The sequence below is a fragment of the Nansenia antarctica genome (genome assembly GCF_963989245.1).
Source record: "Nansenia antarctica genome assembly, chromosome: 1".
Classification (NCBI taxonomy): domain Eukaryota; kingdom Metazoa; phylum Chordata; class Actinopteri; order Argentiniformes; family Microstomatidae; genus Nansenia; species Nansenia antarctica.
The window spans coordinates 7784682-7812181 of record NC_137674.1 but is presented as its reverse complement, the minus strand read 5'-3'; the positions used below and the strand labels follow the sequence as shown (position 1 = coordinate 7812181).

General features: G+C 43.9%; 1 protein-coding gene across 29 annotated transcripts in view; it reads left to right on the top strand.

Moving 5' to 3' along the window:
- Window positions 1-27500, top strand: part of LOC308160526 (neurexin-1a) — a gene marked incomplete at its 5' end in the record, with an annotated part of 306372 nt that overhangs the window by 218020 nt on the left and 60852 nt on the right. For all 29 annotated transcript variants that reach the window (XM_080534460.1, XM_080534459.1, XM_080534455.1 and 26 more), the window contains one exon: window positions 24008-24179. In XM_080534460.1, the coding sequence (XP_080390586.1) occupies window positions 24008-24179 (172 nt within the window). The remainder of the gene's footprint in view (window positions 1-24007; window positions 24180-27500) is intronic.

The following is a 27500-nucleotide window of genomic DNA, read 5'->3' as shown; positions in this document are numbered from 1 at the left end:
GTGAGTGTACATAGATATACATAGTTGTGAAAAATTGTTGATCCAGTACTGCATTCGTATACATGGGTAATAAGGTCTAACAACTTAAAATTGTATAAACCACTCTAGAATGTATTGTGTGTATTGTTACAGTAGGCAGGGCAATAGCTTCTCTATTATTTAAAGCTTTACTATTCCACAAGCCTGTGAAAAATTGTCCATTGATTTCTTTTTCTCTCCGACTTGTTTTTAAGTAGTATATACTTTATGTGGTCTATACTCTATAGTTCCTCTCAAACTTCAAAAACAGCTGTGATGTCTTTGAAAGAGAATGAGACGGGATATTTTTGGGGGACTATTTTTCTCTTCCTCTCTTCTCTGAGCGTTCTTGAGGGGAAATGTCTTGGTGTTTTTGTTTGTTTTTATCTAACATACATACATGCGTGTGATCGTTTACATGTCGTGCATACACTCGTGACGGTATTTATGTAGACTACGCCGGACTTGTTGTTTTTGCGGCTGACGAGAACATCCAGTGAAAGCTACAAAGAATGACGGGGCCTTTGTAAGAATGGCCGTGGCAGCTGTTCATTTTCTGCCTGAGTTGCTCTCGGAGAAGGCAGTTACCTTGCTGATGATGAATGCCCCTAGACGCAGAGCTGTCTTAGTGTGCTCGTCGCCCTTACACTCTGACAGCCCAGAGCTGAGGCTACCCAGCGACTCCAGCCCCCTCCACCCAGCAGCCCCCTCCACCCAGCAGCCCCCTCCACCCAGCCCCCTGTCCTTCAGTGCCATGAATCAATGGCAATCACTTCACTCTGGCCAGAGGCTGTCACGAGCCTGCCCACCTGCCCCACTCGGGACCCAGTTAGCTACAGTGAAGCTGATGCACACGTGAGCCGACAGGTGAGAACCTGCACGATGGCACGGTGTTCTGGGGGAGCCGTTGCCATGGTAACTTTAAGCAAAGGGTTGTGCGGTCGAGAGTAAATGGATGCGAACGTGAGGGTGTTCACAGTGACTTTTGGTTGCAATCTCGGTGTTAATGGCCATGATGACATGGTGTCGTGGCAGGATGATGTAATCCTACTGTGGCTTATTGATGAAATGTACCTTATTTCCTTGGTGCAGATACTTCCCTTCTGGCACTACTCGTGCTATCAATCTCAGACACGCATTATTTTTTTCCCCTCCCGTCTCTCTCTTTCTAATGCTATTTCTTGTTCACACCTGCCTCTCAGTTTTGTTAATTCTCCCTCCCCACGTACTTCAACTCTACTTCCTTTGATCTTTCTTCTTCTTTCTTTTTATTCTGTTTTTCTTCACACTCCCCTCTCACCCTCTAACTTTCTCCTCTTTGCTCCTCTCCATCTCCTCTCACTCCCTGTGTATGTCAGAGGCTAGGGCAGCAGATTAATGCTGCTGGAGCGGCGTTGGCAGCTCTTGATTTTCTATTATTAACACTGGACTGCCTCAGCCAGGCTGTATTTTCAGTCTGGGTGCGGTCGCGATGGCAGTTGGAATTGCTCTGTTATCGGTGAATGGAATGTGTATATCATACAAACTCTTTTGACTGAAAAATCAATTCCCCTTCCGTCGGTGTGTGTGTGTGTGTGTGTGTGTGCGTGTGTGTGTGTGTGTGTGTGTGTGTGTGTGTGTGTGTGTGTGTGTGTGTGTGTGTGTGTGTGTGTGTGCGTGTGCGTGTGTGCACGCGTATTTTGATCACGGTACCATTGCAGTGCATCATGTGATGCAGTGATACCGTATTATGCTTGAAAACATTTGCGTGGCCACCATAACACTAACTGTGCACCTTATCAGCAAAGGTGTTGTAGAAGTAATATGTTGTAGTGCCGGAGGAAAAAGGAAAGACGTAGGCAACGTAATGATAACTGTTTAATCAAAACAACAACTTGTACTCTCAGTACAGGACCAGAAAATGGTTACCAAAACTCGTGTATCTAAACAGGAAGGTGCAACGTTAATAATCCTCCCCTCTGCCCCTAGTGCCAGAACTGGTTCCCTCCCACTACACAACCAACAGTAAGAGGAGAACATGAACCCATAATGTAGTCACTACACCAGCCCCCCCAGTGTTCACCTCAATATTGGAAATCCTCACGGCGAGGAGGGCGTATGGCCCGGCCCCTACGATCGTAGGTAAAGTCAGGAGGTGCGGGAGGAGGTGTGACATCGCCCATCACGTCCTCCTGCAGGGAAGGACGGGGGGCAGCGACGACCGGGGGCTCGCGAGCTGCGGGGGGTTGTCGGGGTCGGAGGGGGGAATGGCCAGGGCGCGGCAGGGGAGGTAGGACTGGAGGCCGGCCTCTGCGCGGTGGCAGGGCCAAGTCCAGGGGCAGTTCAAGGTCCAAGTGGGCCGGTTTGAGGCGATCAACGGACACACACTCAGGCCTACCCCCCATGTCAACCATGAAGTTCTTGGCTCCGGCCTCGATGACACGGAAAGGCCCGTCATAAGGAGGACGTAGTGGAGTCCTGTGGCCATCATGACGAATGAAAACGAACCTCGCTGAGTGCAGCTCCGGGGGCACCCTCGAAGTAGGGACACCATGCTGCGTAGTCGGGACCGGGACGAAGGTCCTGGCGCTGTCCAGCAGGGAGGCGCGCTGAGCGGCGGCGGACCAGGGCTCCGTTGACTTGGGAATGAAGTCACCGGGGACCCGCAGCGGCTGTCCAAACACCAGCTCAGCGGACGACGACTGGAGGTCCTCCTTAGGCGCTGTCCTGAGCCCCAGCATGACCCACGGCAGCTTGTCAAGCCAGTCGCTGTCCGTGAGGCTGGCTCGAAGGGCGGCCTTCATGGATCGATGGAAACGCTCACAGAGCCCGTTCGCCTGCGGGTGATAGGCGGTTGTGCGGTGGAGCTTGACCCCCAGATTCTCCGCCACCGCTGCCCACAGCTCTGAAGTAAACTGTGAGCCACGGTCAGAGGAGAGATCAGCAGGGGTGCCGTAGCGGGAGACCCACACCGCGATGAACGCCCGGGCCAGGTCGGGGGCTGTCGTTGAGGAGAGCGGAACTGCCTCCGGCCAGCGAGTCGTCCTGTCCACCATGGTAAAGAGATAGGTGTATCCGTGCGAGGGGGGCAGCGGCCCTACCAGGTCCACGTTTACATGATCGAACCTCCGCTCAGGCACAGAGAACTGCTCCAGGGGGGCCTTGACGTGTCGATGCACCTTGGCGCGCTGGCAGGCGATGCACGTGTCAACCCAGGCCCTCACATCCCTCTTGAGCCCATGCCAGACGAATTTCTCTGACACCAGCCGTGAGGACGGTTTCCTACCAGGGTGAGACAAGCCGTGTATCGCCTCGAAGGCGGGGCGCCTCCAGTTGGCGGGGACCACCGGTCGTGGCTGACCCATGGAGACGTCGCACAGGAGCGTGGCCCCTGCGTCACCGAAAACCACCTCTTCTAGGCGCAGTCCTGTGTCCGACAACTTGAGAGCCTGGACGGCGGGGTCGGCGGCCTGGTCTGCAGCCATGCGCGCGTAGTCCAAACCCAGTTGGACCGCACCAACCACCGCCCTGGAGAGACAATCCGCGACCTGGTTGGACTTCCCAGCAACGTGCTGGATGTCTGTGGTGAACTCGGATATGTAGGCGAGCTGGCGCTGTTGGCGGTCGGACCACGGCTCCGCCACCTTGGACATGGCGTGCGTGAGTGGCTTGTGGTCCACGTAGGCCGTAAACTCGCGGCCCTCCAGTAAAAAACGGAAGTGTCTGACAGCAAGCCACAGCCCGAGGAGCTCCCTGTCGAATGTGCTGTACCTTTGCTCTCTGGGAGACAGCTGGCGGCTGAAGAATGCAAGAGGCTGCCAGGCGTCCCCAACCCACTGTTCGTACACCGCTCCCACAGCAAAGTCAGAGGCGTCCGTGGTGAGAGCAGTGGGTGCCGAGGGCGAGGGGTGGGCCAACATGGCAGCGCGGGCCAGGGCCGCCTTGGTGTCCTGAAAGGCTTTGACACGCTCCGCCGTCCAGTCCACCGGCTGCTTCAGAGTCTTGCCCTTCTGGGCATCGTACAGAGGCCGCAGGATGTGAGCGATGTGGTGGAGGAAGCGATAGTAGAAGGTTACCATCCCGATGAACCCCTTGAGCTCGCTGATTGTGCTGGGGCGCGGGAAAGCAGCGACAGCTTCTACCTTCGAGGGGAGGGGGGTCACCCCCTCTGCGGAGACCCGGTGCCCGAGAAAGTCGATGGCGTTCCGTCCGAACTCACACTTCGCCGGATTGACAATCAGCCCATGTTGGCTGAGCCGTGTGAAAAGGGCCCGGAGGTGGGACAGGTGCTCCTCCTCCGTGGTGCTTGCGACGAGGATGTCATCCAAGTAGACGAAGAGGAATGGTAGGTCCCGGAGCACCGAGTGCATGAGGCGTTGGAAGGTCTGCGCCGCGTTCTTCAGGCCGAACGGCATCCGCAGAAACTCGAAGAGCCCAAATGGCGTGATTACGGCCGTCTTAGGGACGTCCTCGGGGTGCACCGGCACCTGATGGTACCCCCGTACCAGGTCCACTTTGGAGAAGAAGCGTTTGCCTGCCAGGTTCGCTGAAAAGTCCTGGACATGTGGGACCGGGTAGCGGTCAGGCTTGGACGCGTCGTTGAGGCGGCGGTAGTCCCCACATGGGCGCCACCCGCCGTCTGACTTAGGGACGATGTGCAGGGGAGACGCCCAGGGGCTGCTCGAGCGCCGAACGATGCCCACCTGCTCCATATGCGCAAACTCCGCCCTGGCGATGGCCAGCTTCTCCGGGTTGAGGCGCCTGGCCCTGGCGTGGAGGGGAGGCCCCTCGGTCTCGATGTGGTGCTCCACTCCGTGTTTCACCGTGGGCGCGGAGAAGGTGGGCTTGGCAAGGTCGGGGAATTCGGCGAGCAGCCGAAGGTACTGGTCACTTTCGGCGAGCGTATTGGACCACCCGCTGTAGACCGCCTCCCCCTGCGTACAGGCGAATGAAGCGAAAGTCTGTGAGTTGACCAGGCGCCTGTTCCCCACGTCCACCAACAGGTTGTGGGCGCACAGAAAATCCGCACCAAGGAGGGGAAATGTGACAGCCGCTATGACAAAATCCCACGAAAAACATTGCCCTCCGAAGCACACGTCCACCGCCCTAGTGCCGTAAGAGCAGATAGGTGTGCCGTCCGCGCCTGCCAACTGCGGACCACGCTCCTCCTTCGCCATATCCGATCTCTCTGCCGGAATGATGCTCCACTGGGCACCTGTGTCACAAAGGAAACTGCGACCAGAGGCGGTGTCTTGTATGAAGAGCAGCCTGTTGGTGACGCCAGCGCTCAGGGCCACTACTGAGCGCCGGCCCCGCCGTTTCCCGTCGGTCCGAAGGTGCAGGGTGAGCGGCACCGTTTGGCCTTGGCGCCAAAAGTGGCGTGGTAGAAACAATGGCCCGCAGCGTTACCCTGCTGGCCAGAAGGTCTGGCGCCATCCTTCGCTCTCCTGCGACGGTCGGGTGGCGGGGCGGCCGCGGGAGCGAGCAGGTCGGGGGACCGTTGAGGCATGGCCAAGACGAACCGGTCCGCCTCCCTGGCCAGGGCGCGGGGCTCCATGATGGCGGTGTTGGCCAGCGCCATCCTAACTTGAGCTGGCAATGTGCGCATGAACAGCTCTGTGAAGAGGATCATGGGGTCTTCTGTACCGAGCAGGTTTAGCATCCTCTCCATGCTCGCAGAAGGCCTCTCGTCACCCAAGTCCGACATGGCAAATAGGCGACGCACCCTCTCCGCAGTGGACAGTTCAAATGTCTCTAGAAGCAGGGCCTTGAGGCGCTCATATTTGTTCGTCGCCGGGGGAGCAGACAAAAAACCTACCACTCGAGCTGCGGTGGAGCTGCCCAACATTGCCACAGCATGGTTGTACCGGTCGTCGTCGTCATCGATGTCACTTTTATTGAAATGTGCCTCTACAATAGCAAACCATGCAGCAGGCGTTGAGTCCCAGAATTCTGGTAGCTTGAGAGTGGGAGTGTGCGCACCACGCGTTACCCTGACAGGGGATGGTGATGGCTGCCGCTGGTTTGAACGTCTTCCTCGCCCGGACATTTTGCAGGATTGTAATGTTCGTCGCTGGTTTTTGTACACAATTACGTTAACAAAAATCCACGTCGGGTCACCAGTGTAGTGCCGGAGGAAAAAGGAAAGACGTAGGCAACGTAATGATAACTGTTTAATCAAAACAACAACTTGTACTCTCAGTACAGGACCAGAAAATGGTTACCAAAACTCGTGTATCTAAACAGGAAGGTGCAACGTTAATAATCCTCCCCTCTGCCCCTAGTGCCAGAACTGGTTCCCTCCCACTACACAACCAACAGTAAGAGGAGAACATGAACCCATAATGTAGTCACTACACCGTACACTATACACTGCTAACCATTTTGCATGTAAGGTTAACGACAGGTTAATGACAACAACCATGTGGTCATCGACAGTCTGTCACTAAGGTTTCGAATTAACTGTCATTAACTGCTTCGTTAAGTGCATTGGTATTGTGCATTGTCAGTCATCACAATTTCTAAGTTGATGGTAAACAGCAATAAGCAATCAGAGCTGTTTATTATATATTTCTGTGAGACGGAAATAAAGTAGTACGATCAGGCAGCAGCTGAGCTGTACATGCCAACATTTAGCTGGGTGGAAATAGGCACTTTTAGAATGACCTTTAGGCACTGCAATATGTCCACTTTGCTGTTTATTTCTCTAACTGCTCCCTGGCAACAAATGCAGCTGGAGGAGACTACGGGAGATATTTAGGCGATTGCCTTTAACCATTAAAAATGGTTTTGGATGGGGATCATTGGACTGGTTGGATCTCATTAAGAGTCTATTTTTTTTCTCCCCCCCACACTTTGAGCAGACTAACACTCCACCTGTCAAGGTAATGAGTCACAGACCCTGCACTCCTGACTTCTAACTTTCTTGTTTACAGTATTTTGCATAAACGCATCAAAGTACACACCCTTTTTCCCACACACTTGCTCCAGAGCTGTCTAGGTCATCTATTTCAGCAAATTTAATTATGAAGGAAGATGCTAAGTAGGTGATACAGAGCGCAAGACAGCAAGATCATCATTTTGAGAGAGCTGCCGCCGGTATGCATTTGCGTGTGTGCGCCGTGTGCCGTGTGCGTGTGCGTGCGTACCATGTGCATGGGCGTCAGCAGCTTTTTGAATGTGGGGGGGACACTTATTTTTCGGGGGGTCTGGGGGTCCTCCCCCCGAAATTTTTTAAATAGTAGATTCAATTTCCTGCATTCTGGTGCATTTTACACCCAAAATAATCTCCCTCTTTCTTTGTTTTTCCTTGGAGCTGGCATGGTCTGCAATTACTGACTACTATTATGTTTTGGTTTAACTCACAGAGGCCTGACACTGACACGTGGCACTTTTTAGGTACTTTATTAAATATGAAGATTCAAAAAGAATCAAAGAGTGAATTAGAAAAGAATGAGGTAACTTTGAGTCAACAAATTGAATAAAAAGTTATGAGGAAACATAAAATATGTACCTAGGCTACTCAGAGCCTATTACAATCAAACTTAGCCCTCTTCAGTGCATTGCAGAACATACAACTATAACAAACAAAACAAAAATCAAAGAGTGAATTAGAGCTGTCTCCACTGCCCCTGCCTGCTGCCCCTGCCTCTGACTCACTCTCACTCTCAACCACCTATATCAGGAGAAATGGGGATGCATTGAGCACTTGTTCATATTGTTTTTCTCTAATAGAACATTTGACATAGAAATACAATCATCAATACAAAAAATACAATCACAAGCATTTTAGAAATAGAAAAATAAATGGAACAGGTGTTTTCTTCTTATTTTTTAACCCTAGCTCAAGCAATCAGATGCAAAATTTATTCTTTGGGTGGGTGCAATGGCCAAATTAAATAGTGCAAATGCTCAGGGCAATGAACACGGGCAGGAGATGCAATAATGACAGGACAGGTAAGCACTGTGAGGTGTTTGTCGCCATTCTGTGCTTTTGATGACATTTCGCCTGTGTCTGTTCTGCATTTAAACATGTCTAACCGCACTAGTAATGCCTAACAAAACTGCTAGTGCCATATAGCTGATCTAGCTCGTATTTGGTTGCTAGTAGGCTATGCTAATTCTATTGCTAATACAGAGAATGTCTCATAAGGTGCTAACATTCTTATCAGAAAAGCTGGCTGTGTTTGACCTTGGGAGAACGCAATGTTGCTGTTTGGCCACTCACGGGAAAACTTGGATGACTTTGACTTACTTTTCTCTTCTTAGAAAAAAAAAATCCTTATATCCATCTTGGTGGATGATCTAAATATCGTCTTGCCTCAGTCTGAATGTTTCGAATCTGCGTGCGTGTCTGATGCTGCGTGCCGTTAAAAACAGAAGTAAAACGCGGAGTGGATTTCTGGATATGGGCAATCCCCTACTCATAAAGTGGAACGGATTTGATTGTGAAGCAATGAAAATAACGCTGACCAGTCATGCAACATATTTTTGATGGCAAATGTGGGGGGGTCCAAACGACCTTGTTTCAAAGGTGGGGGGGACACGTCCCCCCCCAAATATATGGTGGTGACGCCCATGACCATGTGCATATGGTGGCATGTGACAGTCATTTTTTTTCCGGCATTGTTAGAGACACCTTCACTTATCAAAGTCAGTCTAATCTTCAAGAGGGGTTTTGTGGGTGGGTGGCGGGTTTGAACATGAGAGACATGTGTCGACTATCTTCCCATTGTGACATCGTGTGCTCCATGCCTCAACAGGGGAGAGAGAAACAAAGAGCAGAGCAGGGAAATAAAAGATAGGATTGAGACCGGGGGGTGCGGCGGGGGGGTTCGGGGCGGGTAAGCAGGATTACTGAGTGGGAGGAGAAATCAAGAACGTGCAAAGTGAGATGTGGGAGAAAAAGGCAGAAAGATACGAGGAGGCAAAGAGAGCAAAACAAGGGGAGAAGAGGAAGGGCCCTGAGGCTTGAGCGGCACCAGCCCAAGTATCCTACTCAATTAACATCCCAACCCAGCACTAATGCACAGTCTATTTCAGACCATTAATTATGCGCACCATCAGTTCCAGCTCACTTGGCCTGACAGTAAAAGTCTTCACCGCATTCCCCCCAACCTCTACTATTGATGATTTAGTCGAGAATAATCTTCACATGTTTATGCACACAGGCAGACCAGAACAGTAGGGGGAGGCTCCTCTGATGTGTTTTAATTGTCCTGAAGAAGAAAAAAAACATAAATTGATTTTACAAGGACACATTTTTTTTTTGTAAATGCTTAACTATAATCCATTGGTTGGGTCTATCCAAGCAGACTCCTCCACGTTCAGACCCCACAATTAACACTAGAACAGCAGAGCCTTTTTTACAGACTAAAAGAGCCGCCTCTTTACACAATGCTCAAGCTGCTTTTTACACACAACGACCACTAGTTGGCCGCTTGTAAATTAGCCTGCTTCCAACACAGAAAAACGGCAAAATAGCTTTATATTAGCTTACCCTGATGTGATTTTGAAAATGTAAGGATACTGTGTGGTAGAACGCACATATCTAGGAAACGTCATGAAAGGAGGGTCCTGAAATTTGATCGAGTGCAAAGATATAACATTTTTCTTTACTTTCTTTACTCAGCATGTGCTTCGTGTGAACTAGAGTGGAGGTAGTAGAGATCCTGCTAGTTTGCTAACATCAACACGGCTACTGTAGCCATTAGCTAACATGTCTGAGCAGGGCTGTGTGGTTAGAGGTTTTCGACAGGCATGGAGCGGTGTCAAACCATGCCTGTTTTGTTAGCAGAGCCCACAAACCTCTGGGCTGTGAGGGGAAATGCCCTGCATGCAGAATATACAGGTTTCTGTGGGGGAAAAAAAAAAGACATCAGCAAATTGCCTCCCCTCCCGAGGAGGTGAGAATAGGAGCCCTCTGTTGTGAAACATAATCATAGTGAATCGCTGTGGGGTTGTTCTCACGTGGTGCCTCAGTAGTTGGGATACAGTTCAGAGGTCAGCCGTCTCTATACTCCCTGTAGTCTCCCCCCCGCAGGAGTACAGTAGCTCCTTTATCTATGGACACATTCCCCACACCCCAGACCACTAGCAACTCAAACTGGCCTATTTTTACGGTAGAATAGAGATGAATGCGAGCTGTTGCGTAGAGGGTAGAAGTAAACAGGAAAAAAGTCTCGGGGGTAAGCGGGGGTGGCTGCAATTTGTCTTCTACTACAATGACCTTGATCAATCAATCCCTTTTAAGGACATCATCTCAAAGTAAAAGTCCAAAGCGGGGGGTGTAGGTGTTCTTGTCACAGAATCCCTCATGCATACTTTACTTGGACATCAATTAAACGTGTTGAGGCTGCTCTGATAATGAGCATGCCTTAATCAATGTCCTCTCATTAGGGGAAATGTAATCAATGTCCTCATAGTTAAACAATTAGAAAGTGTCAATACACGGTTTCAGTTTACCATTCAGTTGCGCCATGGAATTAACAGCTCCAGTGCCATGAGTATCGTTATCGTCACATTAACGATAATCAATTGTTGATATCAAGTTACAAACAAGGTCTGTGAGTAGATATGGGCAGCGACACCATTGGCAGCTCTATCTGATGGGATGAATGTAAGATTATTGATCATTGTCCAAAGATACTGAATAGAACAATCAATGTTGCATGGCCAAAGTCTCCATAATGTAAGAGTGATATGCTTAGTCTTTGCCACTTCAAATACAATCCTACATGTAGCTTCTGAAAATTAAAAGATAGGTGACAGAGGGAAGAGAGAGACGAGACGTCATAGCAACACACACAGATGGGACAAAAGTGCATGATTCGCTCCTTTGAGACGATGAGCGTCCACACATCTGTCAGATGGTTCATTAACAGCTCCTCACCATCTCAAGGGCTACAGAGAGGTGTTCCCATACACTCACAGAAATTGACAAGTGCGAATATTCCACCCTGCTGATATCGAGTCTGTAGTTTGACAGACTAATTGTTTTTGGGAATTTTCACGTCGTACTGTAATGTTGATGCTCATACACCTTTCAGACTTTGACATTCTGTATAACCGTGATTCCCCCAAGGAACGTTCCACACACAGCACTCAAAATGAGGAACAAAGTAGGTTATACTGAAGATAGGAAACTAAAGATGAAGTTAGTGTGGAGAGAACCGTACTGTACTGAATTTATGGAATATAAATATACAGCGGGGTGCAAATATGTGGGCACCCCTAGTCAAAATGCCTTTTACAATTCATATCTAAATGAAAAGAAGCAAACCAAACCTCTAAATGGAACAAAGTTAAACATTACACATTTCATCACATTTTAAAGCAAGATTACTTTTTATTTTTAACTTTATGTGCAAAGCCATCCACTCTTGACATTGTTTGATTCTGAGAAAAGTGCTGAGAGGTGTAGGTGGCTGGTATCCTACACTGCAACTTGATGAGAAGAAAGACACAATTTAATTGGCAGAGATCAAATAGAGTATTATGTGACAGGGTCTGGTTAAAAAGCTCTCATGTAGGGCAATGACAGTGTTCCGTTTTTTTTCCAGATTATGAAAGTGTTGATTGTAAGCTTTCAAATGATGTGTCATACATTGAAAATAGTTGAAGACGATATGCTAATTTGAATGTTGGTACACCTCAAACCAAATAGCAGAGAAATGCGTTCTGAATCAAAACACTCGCACAGCGAACAGCTGCTAGTAGGCTAGCACTAAAAAGGAACATCGCTATGAACATATAACTGCTTGTTTAGCTCATCATAACATGCTAAAAACACTTTTTGCTTTTGAACATGTTCTAAAATGTAAGTTTGTTTACAAACCATGTATCACTTCACCAGTATCCTCTGGCAGATGAGACAGTGAATCCAATTCACAAATGATAAGTATTTACTGATCCTAAAACTGTTGTTTGTTATATCAGGTGGGCTTCTCAACACTTATATTACTTTCGTAATATGCACAAAAAAAACGGAAAACACATTTTCTTTTTAAAGAAAGAAGCATTTTGCTAATTTGCGCATGTTGAGAATTGGAGACAGGCAGCCTTTTTCACCAGAGCGTGTCACATATTTGTGACCATCAGCTATTGATATCAGACGTACTGTATATAGAAAGATGTTGTCCTAGAGAGATTTAAGTTAAGCATCGGGCCTCTCAAGTGAACAGCTCGTGTTGTAGATCTTATATTTATTCATCTTCTGTGAGAGATTGGGTTCAGTACTCTAGTGGAGTAGGAGAGTCTCAATAGTTCAGATATTCAAGTGATGCCTGAGAAGAAGCCGGCACTCACCCACGAGTCAGGTAGAAATAGAGCACTGAGGCACTCCCTACGGTATACCACCACAGAGAAAAGGAGAGCAAGCGGAGGGAGAAAATGGCGCTGCAATTATACATGGAGCTGATATGGAATTATGTATGGGGGAAGCTAGCAAAAATGGTTATGAAAATTGCTTGTTGCATTCCTCAACAACTCTTGATTGATGAAGACAAGTTCAGAGCTGGGCAGCTTCCCAGTGCTATGAAAATATTAGAAACAAGTACTCTGGGGTCCCCCATCCTTCCCCAGTACGTGCTCGGAAAAACTACACCTGCTGGGGTTCTGTCAGAGCTGCTGGAGATTCATGAAATGCAGCTACATTTATGCAGTATGAAGGAGCTTTGCTTTAGCATCTGTGTCTGCTTAATTGCAATAGGGAAGTGCACCATTTACATTTACATTTACATTTTTGGCATTTAGCAGACGCCTTATTCCAAAGCGACTTACAATCAATACATTTGAATACTAAGCATGTGAATCAGCAGTCCACCATTCGTTGCAGGAAGAGTACTCTAGCTCGGGCCCGGGGCCACTGATAGAAGGAAAAACCTTCTCCCTATTATTATTTTAATTTTTTTTATTGCTGGAGAAACTGAGAAACAGTACAAGGGGGGCAATAGAAGTTCTTAGGGACACAGTAGAGGGGAAAGCGGGTGTCTTTAGGAGACGTAGTGGTGAGGGTCAGAAGATGTCTCAGGAGGAGCAGTTAAGATGTAACCTGAAGAGATGGGTCTTCAGTCTACGACGGAAGATGGGTAGTGACTCTGCCGTTCTGACAGCCGTTGGGAGCTCATTCCACCAGCGGGGAGCCAGTGTTGTGAAGAGACGTGATCGGGCAGCCCGACTGCTGTGTAGAGGAGGTGGGGCCAGTCGGCCAGCCGAGGTGGAGGAGCGGAGTGAGCGGGCAGGGGTTTGGGGAGTTACCATTTCCTTCAGGTAGGCAGGGGCTGTCCCTTTAGCTGCCTGGTATGCAAGCACCACCACCACCACAGACCTCCTGCCATTTAGCAAACATAAATCAACGGCACAGTATACCAAAAAAGAAAAAAAATTAAGAAGAAGAATACAAAATGAAGGAATCTGGGGAGGTACCCAGATTCTTTCTTTTTTCTTTTTCTTCTTCTTCTTTGTTTTACTGGATAAGCTAGTTCTTTAGAGGCAGCTCACTAGTTTTGATTAATGGTTCTCCAAATCTCCAAATCGTACTTAACAAAATTTGACAGGTACAATGAATGAACATGACACACAGTTTGACTCATACAAGCCTTCTTTTTGATGAGGAGGCACTCGTATGGTTAAAGTGTCTGAGGGGGAGAAGTGGGCTTCAGTACTTCAGCACCTTTCTCTCTGTGGTCAAATGTTAAGCTCTGCTGTGTACAGTAGAGACACTGCTCCTCAAAGCCTCTTGGACTCTAACCCGTTTTTTTACTCCTATTCTTTCCTCATCACTGCACCAGTGCATGAGAGATAGTTTCAAGGGCACTCGGAGCCATGTTTTTTTCTCCTAGTGTCGATTTTTACATATGCTGATATTTACATTCAGCTTAGGTTGTGGGAGCATGTTGACTATGAACTTACGGTAAATAGAAAAGGGGCTATACATAGAATTCTTCATGTGCTTTGCCATTTTAGTAATTTTATTAAAATATGTTTTCAAGAATATAGATTATTTACCACCAAGGAGGAGACATCATTTCTTATGGCATTGTGTAGAATGTTGTCTCTGAGTACTATGGAGCTCAACATTGCAACTCATTTAGCCATCTTGATTAGTGGATTGATTAATTAACACAAAACGATTGTGCCCATTAATATTTAAGAAAGAGGAGCAAATAAGATGATGAATAAATTATTGACCATCTGTAGATCTGGGGCTTGGAAAGGCCGATGGGCAAAAGGCTGTATGGAGTGTGTGTGTGTGTGTGTGTGTGTGTGTGTGTGTGTGTGTGTGTGTGTGTGTGTGTGTGTGTGTCTCTCTCTCTGTGTGTGTGTGTGTGTGTGTGTGTGTGTGTGTGTGTGTGTGTGTGTGTGTGTGTGTGTGTGTGTGTGTGGGTGTGTGTGTGGGTGTGTGTGTGTGTGTGTGTGTGTGTGTGTGTGTGTCTGTGTGTGTTTGTGTGTGTGTGTGTGTGTGTATGTGTATGTCTGTCTGTGTGTGTCTGTGTGTGTGTGTGTGTGTGTGTGTCTGTGTGTGTCTGTGTGTGTGTGTACCTAGTCTTTATCACCCTGCCACTCTTATGCCCGAATGTAGTGAGAGTGACAGGGGGGCACCACAGAGAAACGCTACTGTCCTGTCACCTTGTTAACGGCCACCCAGAGGGTCACAACGCTCTTTCAGGGCATGAAGACTTCATCTGACCAATTAGGCTTTCATTGGGCTGCATCACAGTGAATCACACCTAATAATACTCAGTGCACCACTTCAAGCTACTGTAAATGCCTTACGTGCATTGAATGAAATCAGAGGAGGCCAAAGACATTGAAACACAAGGACAGCAGTTTTTGATAGACAGCTACATCTCTGCAGAATGACAGTGTTACTTATTGTGTTTTTCTTATTTATACATATCCCCTCCATGGGATGGGTACATTGAGTATACAGAATAACATAATATGATTATTTAGAAAACACTAAACAAAACTATCTAGACTACCTCCAAGGAGATGACTAGTATTCTATACAATTATGTTTTGTGCATTTCACCAAGCATGTAGAGTCAGCAGAGAGATGGTTTGGTTTTCGTTATGACCTGAGACAGCCAGCAGGAGACCAATCGCCCACCGACCAGCCTGTTCATCCCCCAACAAGTGATCATTACATTGTTGCCATCCCCAGACCCAGCCACAACACCTACCGTAATTGTAAAGCAAATGCAGTACAACGTGTTATCTAAACCAAATCAAATACAGTACAACATTTTGTCTCTAAACCAAGTTAATATCCCTGTCCTTCCTTTAATCTCTCCAATACTGTGAACAAATTAATTATTAGTCCTGTTTGAAAATGATAATATTGGTTTGTGAGGAAAGCAGTGCTGGAGAGGCTGAGCTCCACTCTGGCTTTCTTTCTGTTCTGTTTACAGAGGTTCCAGTGTGCAGATGTTCACTCTTTATTATTATTGACCTTTTCTATGTTCCCCATGTTCACTCTTTATTATTATTGACCTTTTCCATCTGGAGAAGTGTAATAAGAATCATCCTTATGAAGCAGGCTGGAGTCCTGTCGCCGCGGGAGAGGGAGTGCAGGTTGGCGGTGGGGATATGTATTCGGGTTAGAGACGAAGGTCAGTTTTCTCAGACCGTGTCCCACCTGCCACACGCCGGTAGAGAAAAGTGACCTGCAACCAAAATTGATTTATTTGATTGCGAGTGATGTCTTTTGACCTCTCTTGATGAGAACACACGAGGGACAGTGACAAAGAAAGAGAGACAGAAAGGGTGAAGTAAGATAGAAAATATCACTTCAGAAACATGGTTGGTACATGTTGAAATACAGTACACTACAGCTTCTACACTAGTCACCTCTTTGTCTGTCTGTGAAGTATGCCCCTGTCCTGAATTCATTTCCATACACATACTGTACACATTCGACTTCCACTCCCTGTACACAATGCTGAAACATACCTATGTACTTCACACTAGTTTCTAAAACAGATATTATACATGTTTTGTGCATTGACACACTTGAATCAATTGCAAACGACATATAATCCTACTCATGCAGCCCTACTCTTCTAAGTGTTTTTCATGGTCTAATTTCTCTTAATGGCAGAACCATAGAGTAACATATTATGTGGGCAAAAAGTCTCACAGGCCTGTAATTTCTCTCTAGTTCCCTTCCTTAAGTAGCTGCTGTGGCCAGCGTGGTGATTTATTAACTTGAGGTATTTGATAAAGCTCTGCAGCAGAAAGCCACTTGATAGACTCTCTTAGCGATGGAAACAATTTCAAGCCAACTTCACAGATAATTAGGCACTTTAGCGGGCAGTCTTTTTTCTTTTCATTTTGAGAAAAGCTCAGCTCCGGCCCCGGCGCTAGCACAGTGTCACTCTAGCTGTGCACTGAGGGGACGCATACTGTAGACTGTAGAGGGAAGGGGAGGGGACTTCATCATCATGCCTCACTCTATGGTTTAGCTGCTCCTCGTAGGGTTACTAGCATGCCTGCTCGTCTACGCCACCCTCTCTTACTGTGCAGACGCTGCTTTTGTTCCTCTGGGGAATGTCTGCTAATTGGATCTGTGCTTTCAGTAAGTGGAATATAGTGTAGATGTGCTCTACGGAGGCATTGGTTGAGAGATGAGGCAGGGGAATAATATCTAGAGTAATTTTACAGGTAACTTTGTGATTTCAAATGGACCTAGAGGGACTATCGTCCTCCAGGCTTTTAGTATTGCTCTGTCATGACTGTGATTGTGCGTCAGATTTTGACAGTCTCCTGTGATCTACTGAAATTGCCCTCCCTAATGACATTCAATTAGTGCTTTTAATGATTCTCCAAGTCAGGTTTCTGTGAAATTACTGACCACAAAAAATAATAATATCCAAAGTAAATGCAAATGTGGTAATTACTGCAATATGTTTCACCGATGATGAGTCCTAAAAAAATGTGTGATGCACTTGGTGTGTGTGTGTGTGTGTGTGTGTGTGTGTGTGTGTGTGTGTGTGCGTGCGTGCGTGCGTGCGTGCGTGTGTGCGTGCGTGCGTGCGTGGGTGTGTGTGTGTGTGTGCGCACATGCCTGTGAGTGTGAGTGTGCATGCGTGTGTCATTATTTGAAATTACAATAACATGTGTGAAAGCGAGAGAGACAAAAGAGAGGTGGTGGGGGGGGGGGGTAGGATATAAATGGAATAGGAAATTCAAATGCTAATTTTCTTCCTCCTAATAATTCCATTACCCTTGTAATTTCATTAATGGGCTTTTCTTTTTTTTCTTTGTTTAAATAGGAAGACTGTCAGAGGTAATTAAAAGATAAGGTGAACATTGTAGTCTGCTTGCTACAGCCACTCTTTTTTTTTCTACATTCAAATTGTTAACGTGACAGGTGCCAAATGTTTGTCCATACACATTGTTGCATAAACAAGCAAAACATTAGGAAAAGCCCACACTTTGGAGGGCATTTTTAAAGGTGATCCATATCAAGAGCTGACTCAGAGACACTGACTCAGAGACCACTTCAAATGTACTTTTAATTTGTTTTGTACAGTGGAATTTTCTTTTTATTTAATCCATTTTAAATTGAGTCTATAACACAACAAAATGGTGAAGGGTGAAGGGGTGTGTTGTCTTTCTATGTATATTCCTTTCTGGGCTGAAAGAATAACCTCACTCAATTGAACAATACTGTAGGATCTTTGTTGCCTCACCTTTTCCACATTTCGTTGTGTTATAGACTCAATTTAAAATGTATTAAATGAATAGATTTGGGGAATTGGCATCAACCCACACACCAATACCCCATAATGACGAAGTGAAAACAAGTTTTTAGAAATGTTGGTGCATAAGTCATGTGCATAAGTCACACCCTTATAATTAAGGCTATTATCCTTGCATTAACTTCTTATCCACCTCATTTTTCTGGTTTTCTGCTCGAAATGACATGCCCACAGTGAATATAGAATATCTCCACAATCACAAGGGCCTTCATAATGATCTTGTTATCAAATGAAAGCTAACACCTGTGGGGTGGCTGTTGAAGTGTCAGAATCAAAATCTATGTAACTGTGTCAGAGCAAATAGAGCTAGAACATTATAAAACATCTCAAATTCAGTCTCCGCCTTAAAAAAAACAGCTTTTACAGTGAATATCACCTTGGAAACCTGATAACGAAGCCAAAATCATCTAGGAATCAGTACTCCAGGGTCTTATTAGTACTTGTGCCAAAGTCGATGCTAGTAATGTGAGCAAATGCAACTTTGTACCTGTTTTAGTACAGGTATGTTTAGGCGGACACCTATATGTTTAGGCCATTTGGAGATATTTTGGCACCATCTTTGACCTTTGACCTTTCTCATGTATCAGATTTTTATTTTATTATTTTTTGGGGGGGCGGGGATTTTTTTGGGTTGGCCGACCAATGGTATGGAAATTCGGCGTTGAAACCGGACATGACACATTCTCCAGTTGGAGAAAACTGGATGTGACTTAGGCCGTGTTTACCGTCTCGGGAAAAAAATGGTGGCATCGTATAGCATGCAAAATTGTGAAAAAAATGTGATATCGATGAAGAGAATTGATCGAGGTAAACTCTTTATATCACTTCGGATGCCCATGGGGGTCCGTTGGCTCCTATGAGGTTAAGATGGACTCAATTCAACTTACTGAGTGATATGTTGATGACATTTTAGCTTTTTAGCTAATTGGAAGTGTGTCATAGCAACGGGTTTGAAGACTTATGCAGACATTTGCAGAAATTTGTAAAAACGTGTTTTCACTTTGTCATTATGGGGTATTATGTGTGGATTGATGGCAATTTTTCTTTTATTTAATACATTTTAAATTGAGTCTATAACACAACAAAATGTGGAAAAAGTGAAGGGGTGTGTTGACTGCCACTGTATAAGTCCCTCTCAGAAGCAAATACAACAAAATAGAAAACAGTGCATTGTTACCAATGAGTAACACTTCATTTCACTCATTTGTCTATCTTATTAGAAACAGCTGAAAGCTGAAATGATCAAACTACAGTATTCAAGACATATTTCCAGGGTTATGTGGTTCAGAATAGTTTTACATAATACTGTATGCACAGGCTAATTTGCCAATTTTTATCGAGTAATTTTAGATACTCAAAAGATGTTGCCCAAGGCAGTTTCAAAGTGGTAGTACATTATGCATTTCATTACGTCAAGTTGAGTACAATTTCAGGCTTGTGTATTACTGTTTGCTTTAGTGTTGATAATAGTGGAAAGAGTTGAAAACATGCTTCTGTTGTAGCTGTTGTATACGTCATGGCAGAAACCATGACATAGTCGATATGCAGTGTTGCTAGCACTGTAGTATTAGTGCTGATGGAGAGTTGGGTATTTCTTTATTTTTTTAAAACAACCCTCAGGCCTTGAACCCTGCTGCAACACCTCAACCCTCCAGCAGTGAGAATGAGAACCAGGAAATAAGAAAGGTTAGATCAGCACCGTCAGTTAATTCCACTATAATATATAAATATATATATTATTATTATTATTATATATATTATTATTATTATTATTATTATTATTATTATTATTATTATTATTATTATTAATATAAATATTATTTCAGCTCGATGAGTAATTATTCAAGGCAGCATGCTCAGTATCGGGATGGGCTAGGTTCTTGGGTGTAGATACACTCACTGGCCACTTTATTAGATCCACCTTTTCAACTGCTTGTTAACGCAAATTATCTAATCAGCCAATCACGTGGCAGCAACTCAATGCATTTAGGCATGTAGACATTGTCGAGAGGATCTTGCTGAAGTTCAAACCAAGCATCAGAATGGGAAATAAAGGTGATTTAAGTGACTTTGAATGTGGAATGGGTGTTGGTGCCAGACCAAGACCAGGCTGTTTTGAGTATTTCAGAAAGTGATCTACTGGGATCTCTAGGGGTAACTGAGAATGGTCAGAAAAAGAGTAAATATCCAGTGAGCGGCAGTTTTCTGGGTGAAAATGGTGGTGGTTGTGTAATGGTGTGGGGGATATTTTCTTGGCACAAATCTTCAGCAACTGCGTGATATTATAATGTAAATATAGACCATAAGTGACTGAGGAATGTTTCCAGCACCTTGTTGAATTTATGCCACGAAGACTTAAGCAGTTCTGAGGGCAAAAGTGGGGGTCCAACCCAGTACTAGCTACTGAGTGTGTGTATATATATATATATATATATATATATATATATATATATATATATATATATATATATATATATATATACAGTGTTTCCCCTACCATTGCCTTGGGGGGGCGCCCCCCCAAGAAAGAGGAATTATTACAGACGTAGACACCAAACATCTGACAAGCAGGCTAAAATATCCACGTTTTTTAAACGCACCCAACCCGAATCCGGCGAGTGGCAAGCCCGTAGGCTTGTTGGTAACGTTAGTCCGCCGTAGTCTCGCATAGCCAAACCTATCTCCACACTTCGCGCTGTGCCAGCGCTGGAGAATAATACAAGTGTGCGCGCGAGACGCAAGAGTTTTTGCCGGCTGTGATGTCTAAGTTGAAACGTTAGCAAATATAATTGCTGAGTGTTCTGACAGAGAAAGTTGGTTAAAATTGGTCGTTATTATCGTGACTAGAAAGTGTCTGACTATAGTTCCATAGTGTAAATAGTGTCAAAGAACTATCTAGCTAGCTAGCTCAGAGGTGATGAGATGAGCTAGTCTCCTTGCACACTTGCCAGCTAAAGAGCTAACTGGAGACACTTTATTATTTTACTTAAAGTAGATATACTATCTTTCTTATTCTGCTAGAGTTGGGCTTCATGGTAATACCATAATGGCATATTTACAGTACATGGACAGTTGATTGAAGCATTGGAAATGTCTGTTTTTTCTAGTTGGACATGATCTTTTTTCAGGTAAGAGAGTAATGTCAAAATGACATTTTCTGACTGCATTGCCCACATCAATCCAATATTCAATTATAATTATGTTATAAATTGATATGGATCAATTTATGCCTCTTATTAGATTATAAATACTCTGGCCATTTGCATGCCAGCGGTGAAGATTACTATGTGGCCCGAGAAGGCAACTCGGGACACATGAAACTGACACCTCAGACATCAGGGTTAAGTTGGACAAAGATTTGCCGGTACCAGGACTTAATAGAATATTCATTTTGCATTTGCTCTCTCTCTCTCTCTCTCTCTCTCTCTCTCTCTCTCTCTCTCTCTCTCTCTCTCTCTCTCTCTCTCTCTCTCTCTCTCTCTCTCTCTCTCTCTCTCTCTTTCTCTCTCTCTCTCTCTCTCTCTCTCTCTCTCTCTCTCTCTCTCTCTCTCTCTCTCTCTCTCTCTCTCTCGCTCTCTCTCTCTCTCTCTCTCTCTCAACAGTGAAAAACACTTGCTCTTTTACTTTGGATATTGAGGAGGCAATTTGTGACTAAATGCACTGGATTTTTTAACAAGACTACAGGGAACATTAAAAGTCCATTGAAGGAGACTATTAAAAGTGGCACATTAATTGCTTTCATCTCTGCCACCAAACTTTTTTGCTTAATGTAATGGACCTCTAAAGTTATTAATTACCGTAGTTATTATCCAAGGTTTTTGTTGTACGTTTGACAATACTTGAGAGTAGTGGTCACTTCAGTACACCACAGTGCCTCCGTGGTACAGTACTGTACTGATTGTGCAGTATGTGTGTGAGCACTCTTCAAGTGACAAGCTAGTTTATTGGTTCGTCAGGGTAGATGATAGAATCCTGCTTCCGGCAGTTATATGCACTATATATTTCTCTATCTCAGTTTGCATTAGGTATTTCTGTATTTCAACGTTAATAAATTGACTGACTGATTTAAAAAAAAAAAATGTCATTCTGGGGTATTGTGTGTGGATTGATGGCAAATTATTTGAACTTAATCCATTTTAAAACGAGTCTATAACACAACAAAAATGGGGGAAAGGTGAAGGGGTCTGAATACTTTCCGAAGGCACTGTACCTATTTTGCATTTCAAGGAAAAAGTAAATTGACAATGAGAGACGGCAGCTGTGGCCTTCATGCAACAACCACCTAAGTGGAGGACTATTGTCCCAACCTCATCCCTCCAGTACGAGGCCTGATGTTAGTATAGCAGCCCATGCTTCCCAGCTCATCTGTCCCTCAGCATACACTCCCTGCCTGAGTCCGCCTGCAGTGAGCATACTGTCTGTGATTCTGCTGGATTCTATCCACAGGGGTCATCCCCCCCTTGGAGTGGATTACCCCTGAGGGTAACTTCAACCTACGCCCTCCAGATGATCCTCATCCTCTCAAATGTTCTCCACCCTTATGGAAGAGTCGTACTTAATATTCATGTACTTCTCACTTGGTTTAGATTTTTGTTGTTGTTGAAGACAACGCCTGTAGGGAGGGAGGAATTGTAAGCTTAAATCATATCAGTTGATCTGATCTCTCTGTTAAACGCTTCTGTTGAAATTATATTTACAAACCATAGGATTGTCCCAGTTTTGGTAATGTGGTGTGACACACTACAAATGTTTTAATTGTGCAGTAGCTTGGAGATATGCTCACCACAGTGTTGAGAGAGAGAGAGATGGGGGGGGGGGGGGGTGCAGAGTGTGGCTGTGCTGACTGGATAATGACATGCAGAGCGCTGCGCCGTTGGGTTGAGTCTCCAACCAGATGCTCTCTTTATTGCAACTCATAAGGAGAGGGAGCCTGCACCAACGTACAGCACTCAGCTAGCTAACATACTAGGAGCATATACTGTACACAGTTTAATCATTTATCTGAAGCTTATTACCACGTGTCCACCACACACGTGTGACAAGACTAGGCTGGACAACACTCGGCTGGATAAAAGACACTGTTAGGTATCTTAGAGACATTAGCTTCATCATTATGATTCTAAATGAACTGAAATATGTATTTAATTGTTGTTTATGTGTTTGTGTATCCTAAATTTCGTTGTTTGGTACCTGTACTGTAGCAATGACAATAAAGTCCATTCATTCATTCATTCATTCAAAAGCAGTATAGTCAGTATGTACAAAATATTTACTCTATCACACAATCTGCTCAGATAAAGTATCTCAATGTTCTGTTTGTGATTACATTGATGACCACACTGTTTTGTGTTTGTTTATGATGAGCTTCAGGGCAATAAGCAATACACTATGATTTCTCACGTAATATTGAAGGCAATATTCATGTTGGTAAAAATGTCATTGTGAGATACGTCAGTCATAAACGAACAAAGTTGGCTTAACACGAGATGCCTTGGGCCCTCAATGGTTGTGTTAAATCAGGACTTTAGAATACCATGGGCCGGTTTCATAGACAAGGCGTGAGCCTAGTCCTGGACTAAATCACACTTTCGAAGTAAAACCTCTATTGAAGATGCTTTATAGTCTAGGATTAGGCATAAGAAACCCATGGTCAGATGTGAAGCACCAATGCTTGATAACAAGTAAAACAGAACACAAATCTGAAGCAATAATGACGTGAAATGATGAAATTAATTAATGAAAGCTCTTATACTCCACCATGTAAACCACACTCAAACACACATTGATGTCTCCTGGGTTATAGCAAGCAAATCGAGTTACCCGCAAAAGTGTTCCATCAGCAAAAATGTGTCTGTCTTCCTGCATGCGGATCCCATGCTCTCATCATCAGTCAGACACACTACTGTAGCCTACATACACACACAGGTGGAGAAATACACAGGTGGCTTGAATAAAACGAAATGTCATAAAGCTGCGTTTTGACATGACACGGGTGTGAGGAAGGGTACTCTGTTTTTCGCTGGCTGAGTGCACACTCTGCAGGCTTTGCATTACTCCTGGAACTTGAGTTCTGAGTTTAATGTGTGGTAAGAAGCATCACATGTTAGGAATGAGTCGAAGTAAGTTGTCATCATCTCTACCGTCATCAGTCTAATGAATTACTCTTTAGAAAGAATCAAATCACCTGAGTTGCTTCTCAACTCTAAACTACTTTTTTTTCTTCTTTGTTTTGTCTATTTCTGCAGGAAAAGGGAAACATTGCGGTTGTATTTAATGTTGGGACAGATGACATCAATATTGAAGAGAAAACAAAGTTTGTAAATGATGGAAAGTACCATATAGTGAAGTTTACGCGGAGTGGGGGTAATGCCACTTTGCAGGTGGATGACCTGCCAGTCATTGAGCGCTATCCAACAGGTAAGAAACCCAATCTTTTTACCTACGATCTTCTCTGCCACAGTTAGATCTTTTTTTTTAAATGACCATGGTAACTGTCAGGAAAAAATGTTCTAAGCTATTTTAAAAAGGTGGACGAAATGGTGTTCAAGTTGTTTTGTTGTTGTGTACTGTATTGTGCTATTCTCTCTCATCGCCATTCAATTTTGTATACATAGTATCCTTTCAAATGTCACCATGTCGGTAGTATGATGACTGTCAAGATGCAACGGCTATAAATGTCAACACTTGGGTTATAGAATTCACCATTCTTTGAACTGCTAAAAGGCTTTGACAAAAGCTACAGAGTAAGTCATGTAAATTATTTAACAGCCTCATTATGTGACTGTCTTTTTATGTTCCCTCTAACCAAAGCACCGGTGGAAGGTTAACATTATGCATTACCTACTATGAGAACAGCTGTACCTTTTTAAATAACAGACAGCAAATCTAAATGATTGTCTACATTGAATGCAATACCACAACCTACAGTGTACAGAAACATTGACGTGATGATTTTAATGTGGGATCTTGCGTTTAAGATCCTACGATGAGTCTTAACTATCCCCTGGTACTGGTCGTGGGAAGACATTCCATGGACATCCATGTTTTCCTATAACAGGTTCACTGCAATTAGTTTTAACTTTTTACTATGGTTTACCATGGGAACATACTAACATGCCAGCGCTCAGTCAAGGAGCATTTGGGGAAGGGACCCCCTAGTATTGACTGACTGAGTGGGCATTAAACGTCTGAGCATCTGAGGACAAACATGAAATGTATTCCACCTGAATCTCACCCTTTTCTGTCATAATTGGTGACTTTTTCAAGCATGCCCAGTGCTCTCATCCAAATGAAAGAGGGTTTCATGGATGACACTCACTCATCACACGTCACTCCTTGCCTGAGATAGAAGAGGGAAATTAAGGGCTTGTGACGTGCAGCAAACAGTAGATAAACAGTAGTACTATCCTAGCCTGCGTACAGTTTCCAAAGCAAACACAATGCACGTACAGTATGTTCAACTCAACCACAAAGACTTGGATTCGACTTGACTACACTAATTATTTTGGTGAAACAAATGACACAGTAATAGAAATTATTCCCCACCAAGACTTCAGCAACTAATATGCCATTTTTGTGTATCAATCTCACGATTCATCGTAGCCAAAGATTATTTTTTTTTAACAGAATGTGGATTCATTTAAGTTAAAGGTTGATTAGCTCTTTCATTAATTCAGAGCCGCAAGTTTTCATTTTGGGAGATTGAGTCATTAAAATCGTTCACTAACCAAAGATTCCTCTCAATGCAAGATTAAACTCACACTAAGAAGGAAAGTCCTTAAGAACTTCTGAATGACTTTGAGTCAACAAGTCTAGAATTAATTGGCTGTCTCTAATTGTTCTGCAGCAGGGACTAGTGTTTGTTAGTTTCCATCCTTGGATGTGATATGCTATCGAATCATGTATCTAAGCATATCCTTAGATTCACCTGTCGTGATTTGAACTCACCTATCAGGATTTGAAGGTTGCCTATTGGAAAGAGGCATGGCTAACATTGACGTGTTGCCTCCCTTTGTACTATATTTTACAAATAGGCTTCATGATTTCTCAAATCTGGCATTACTAAGCTTATAGAGCATCATTATAGAGCATCATTATAGAGCATCATTATAGAGCATCATTATAGAGCACCATTATAGAGCATCATTATAGAACATCATTATAGAGCATCATTATAGAGCATCATTATAGACCGTCATTATAGAGCATCATTATAGAGCATCATTATAGAGCAACATTATAGAGCATCATTATAGATCACCATTATAGACCATCATTATAGAGCATCATTATAGAGCATCATTATAGAGCACCATTATAGAACATCATTATAGAACATCATTATAGAGCATCATTATAGAGAGCATCATTATAGAGCATCATTATAGAGCATCATTATAGAGCATCATTATAGAGCATCATTATAGAACATCATTATAGAACATCATTATAGAGCATCATTATAGAACATCATTATAGAGCATCATTATAGAACATCCTTATAGAACATCATTATAGAGCATCATTATAGAGCATCATTATAGAGCATCATTATAGAGCATCATTATAGAGCATCATTATAGAGCGTCATTATAGAACACCATTATAGAGCATCATTATAGAGCATCATAATAGAGCATCATTATAGAGCATCATTATAGAACATCATAGAACATCATTATAGAGCATCATTATAGAGCACCATTATAGAGCACATTATAGAGCATCATTATAGAACATCATTATAGAACATCATTATAGAGCATCATTATAGAGCATCATTATAGAGCATCATTATAGAGCACCATTATAGAGCATCATTATAGAGCACCATTATAGATCATCATTATAGAGCATCATTATAGAGCATCATTATAGAGCATCATTATAGAACATAATTATAGAGCATCATTATAGAGCATCATTATAGAGCATCATTATATAGAGCATCATTATAGAACATCATTATAGAGCACCATTATAGAGTATCATTATAGAGCATCATTATATAACATCATTATAGAGCATCATTATAGAGCATCATTATAGAGCATCATTATAGAGCATCATTATAGAACATCATTATAGAGCATCATTATAGAACATCATTATAGAGCATCATTATAGACCATCGTTATAGAGTATCATTATAGAGCATCATTATAGAGTATAATTATAGAGCATCATTATATAGCATCATTATAGAGTATCATTATATAGCATCATTATAGTGCATCATTATAGATCATCATCATAGAGCATCATTATAGAGCATCATTATAGAGCATCATTATAGAGCATCATTATAGAGCATCATTGGCTCTCTAAGAAAAGTAATAACAGATGTCACTTCTGGCATCCTTTTTGGGTTCTTAATGGACCTATCGCTAAGCCACGCCCCCTTTGAAAACTCGGACAAACAAACAACGCTTCACTGACAGTGACTGACTGACCGACCGTGACTAAATGACATTCAATGACTTACAATGGCGGGAGTTGGCAAATTTCTGATTTCTGATTTACCACAGCAAGTAATAGACATAGTTTATTGTTTTTTTAAAGATGACAAGAATATTTAGTCTAGAAGCTTTTCACCATTAGATATTAGCGAGTTGTTTGTCTGAGTTTTCTGCCTATAGTGACTTTTGCTGTGATATGATTGGACAATTTCTATTTCGGGGCGTGGCTTAGCGATAGGTCAATTGTCCTAGTGTGGATAGTTGTTGGCCTTACCTTCTA